The sequence below is a fragment of the Marmota marmota genome, unplaced genomic scaffold (assembly GCF_001458135.2).
Source record: "Marmota marmota marmota unplaced genomic scaffold, marMar, whole genome shotgun sequence".
In the NCBI taxonomy this organism is placed as follows: domain Eukaryota; kingdom Metazoa; phylum Chordata; class Mammalia; order Rodentia; family Sciuridae; genus Marmota; species Marmota marmota.
This window is the reverse complement of record NW_026003528.1, coordinates 1-2168: the sequence shown is the minus strand read 5'-3', so window position 1 is coordinate 2168 and position 2168 is coordinate 1. Positions and strand designations below refer to the sequence as shown.

The 2168-nt window shown below is 63.1% G+C and overlaps 1 protein-coding gene across 1 annotated transcript; it reads left to right on the top strand.

Moving 5' to 3' along the window:
* Positions 1-540: 540 nt before the first annotated feature.
* Positions 541-2162, top strand: LOC107135230 (GDP-fucose protein O-fucosyltransferase 2-like). The gene is made up of 2 exons (XM_015477140.2): positions 541-714; positions 1418-2162. The coding sequence occupies exons 1-2, from the start codon at positions 584-586 to the stop codon at positions 1683-1685; spliced, it is 399 nt and encodes a 132-aa protein (XP_015332626.1). The 5' UTR covers positions 541-583; the 3' UTR covers positions 1686-2162.
* The last annotated feature ends 6 nt before the right edge of the window (positions 2163-2168 follow it).

Genomic DNA, 2168 nt, shown 5'->3' with positions numbered 1-2168 from the left:
ATATCCGGCAGGCGCGAGCAGTCCCCACGCGTTGCCCCGCGACTGGGTCCGCCCTGCCAGCCCGTAGGCCTTGTCTCGCAGGTCCACGCTGGTGCGCGGAGGACGTGGGTCGGAGCTGCGTGACCCGCCACTGCTGCGCGGGGAAGCCGGGGGCGGAGGGGGCAGTGCTGAGCCAGGCTGAGCTTGTGCCCGGGCAGGCCGAGTGCCTGACTCGCACACGCCCTGACTCCCGGGGTCCGTTCCGGCCCCGCCCCTGGGAAAATCCCTCGACCCGCCTCTCGGTGCCCGTCCCGCCCACTCCCCGCCCTGGTAGAGCCCACGCTCCGCCCCTCGGTGCCCGCCCCGCCCAGTCCCCTGGAGGACTTGGCCTGCAGGCCCGGCCCATTCCCCACCCTCGCCACGCCCGTCCTCAGACCGCGCCTCTGCCGGACTGGCCCCGGCCCCGCCCCAAGACTGAGCGACGCATGCGCAGAGCGGGCCTCGCCGTGTGGCCGTCGCCACGGGAGACGCGCTCCACGGGGAGGGAGAGACTCGCGCTTCCGGGTCAGGGCGCGGCCGCCGGAAGTGCGTGGCCGCCGGAGCCATGGCGGCGCTGGCGGTCGTCTCCCTCCTGCTCGGGGCAGTCTCCTGGCCGCCGGCCTCGGCCTCGGGCGAGGAGTTCTGGCCCGGCCAGTCGGCGGCCGACATCCTGTCGCGGGCGGCCTCCCGCAGACGGTAAGCGCTCCGCGGGCTCGCCTCGCTCGGCCCGGCTCGGCCACGTGGGCCCGGCGGACGCCGCCCTGCGGCCCGCAGTGCCGGGGACTGGCCCAGACCTCCGTGGCCAGTGCAGGACGCCCCCTTCCTGACCCCCTCGTGTCGAGGGCGCATCGTGGAGCCCTTCCAGAAGCCACCTGACGTGTGCTGTCGCAGCTCGCCGAAGGCAGAAACGGGCGTGAGAACCCAGCTGTTGCCAGACCCAGAATAAACTCGGAAAAGTTAAAAACCTTGCCACTGCGTCCACTAGTTATTTGTGTTGAAAACCTGCTCTTTTTTTGCTTAAGACGGTGATTTTGTTCGCAGGAATGAGTTTGCTCTGTTAAGTAAATTAGTGAGTACTTCAGCTCTCCCTTCTCCGAGGAACCCTAACCCTCGTGACACCGGCTCCTTGGGTCCTCAGAGGCCTTTAGACCAGGTTGAAACCCTGACGAGCCCTCGTCCTGAGTGAGGCCCAGGGCTGAGGTTCCATGGCATGGCCAGCTGTTAAAGGGCACTAGGACGTCTGGTCATGCTTGTGGGCTGAGGTAATTGTCACTTAGAAACAGGTGGACAGCTGTCTCTGCAAACTGAAGCCTGCCCAGTGGAGCAGTGACTGAGGCAGCCGTCTGGGCAGGTGTGTACCAGCCCTACACTCAGAAGCCCTGTTCCGCTCTTCGCACAGGTACCTTCTGTACGACGTCAACCCCATGGAGGGCTTCAACCTCCGCAGGGATGTCTACATCCGCATCGCCTCCCTGCTGAAGACGCTGCTGAAGACTGAGGAGTGGGTGCTCGTCTTGCCCCCGTGGGGCCGCCTCTATCACTGGCAGAGTCCTGATATCCTCCAGGACCGGATTCCTTGGTCTGAGTTTTTTGATCTTCCAAGTCTCAATAAAAACATCCCGGTCATTGAGTATGAGCACTTCATTGAAGGTGAGGTGGTGATTTAGCTGGGCCTGCAGGCCCAGCTGCATGCGTCCTCTCACCCAGCTGCAGTGCTTGCTCTGCATGGGCACCCTCAGCACCATTGCTCTGGGGAAATGGGTTTGAACTGTGGGGACGGCTGTCGCAGCCTCTAAACAGCTGGCACAGTCACTTTGCATGAGAGAGCATCCCGTCCCAGGTGTCACCCAACAGACAGGGCACCCTGGGAGAGAGGCCTTCTTCCTCCTAGAGGACGGCTGTGAGTGTGGCTCTGGTCATGGTGTCTCACTGCAGCACTGCTAAGGACTTCAGTAAAGCTGCCTCTTTAACTTCATGCTGCTCCTCCTTCCGTGTTAACGTTCTGAGGATTAAAGCTGTCGTTAGAACATGATCTAAGACGTCTAGCAATGTGACTTTGGTTGGAGAGCACAGATTTAAAAGTGGCCCTTTGCTGCTGCTTTCCGGAGACCCTGAGAGGAGTGGGTGGCGCGTGTGGCCTGATGGAGTCC

What these genes read in the sequence shown, in the direction of transcription:
- LOC107135230 (XM_015477140.2), top strand. Translation starts at nt 584, where the DNA reads ATGGCGGCGCTGGCGGTCGTCTCCCTCCTGCTCGGGGCAGTCTCCTGG. An exon ending in CGGGCGGCCTCCCGCAGACG is followed by an intron (nt 715 to 1,417) that starts GTAAGCGCTCCG and finishes CTCTTCGCACAG; the next exon opens with GTACCTTCTGTACGACGTCA.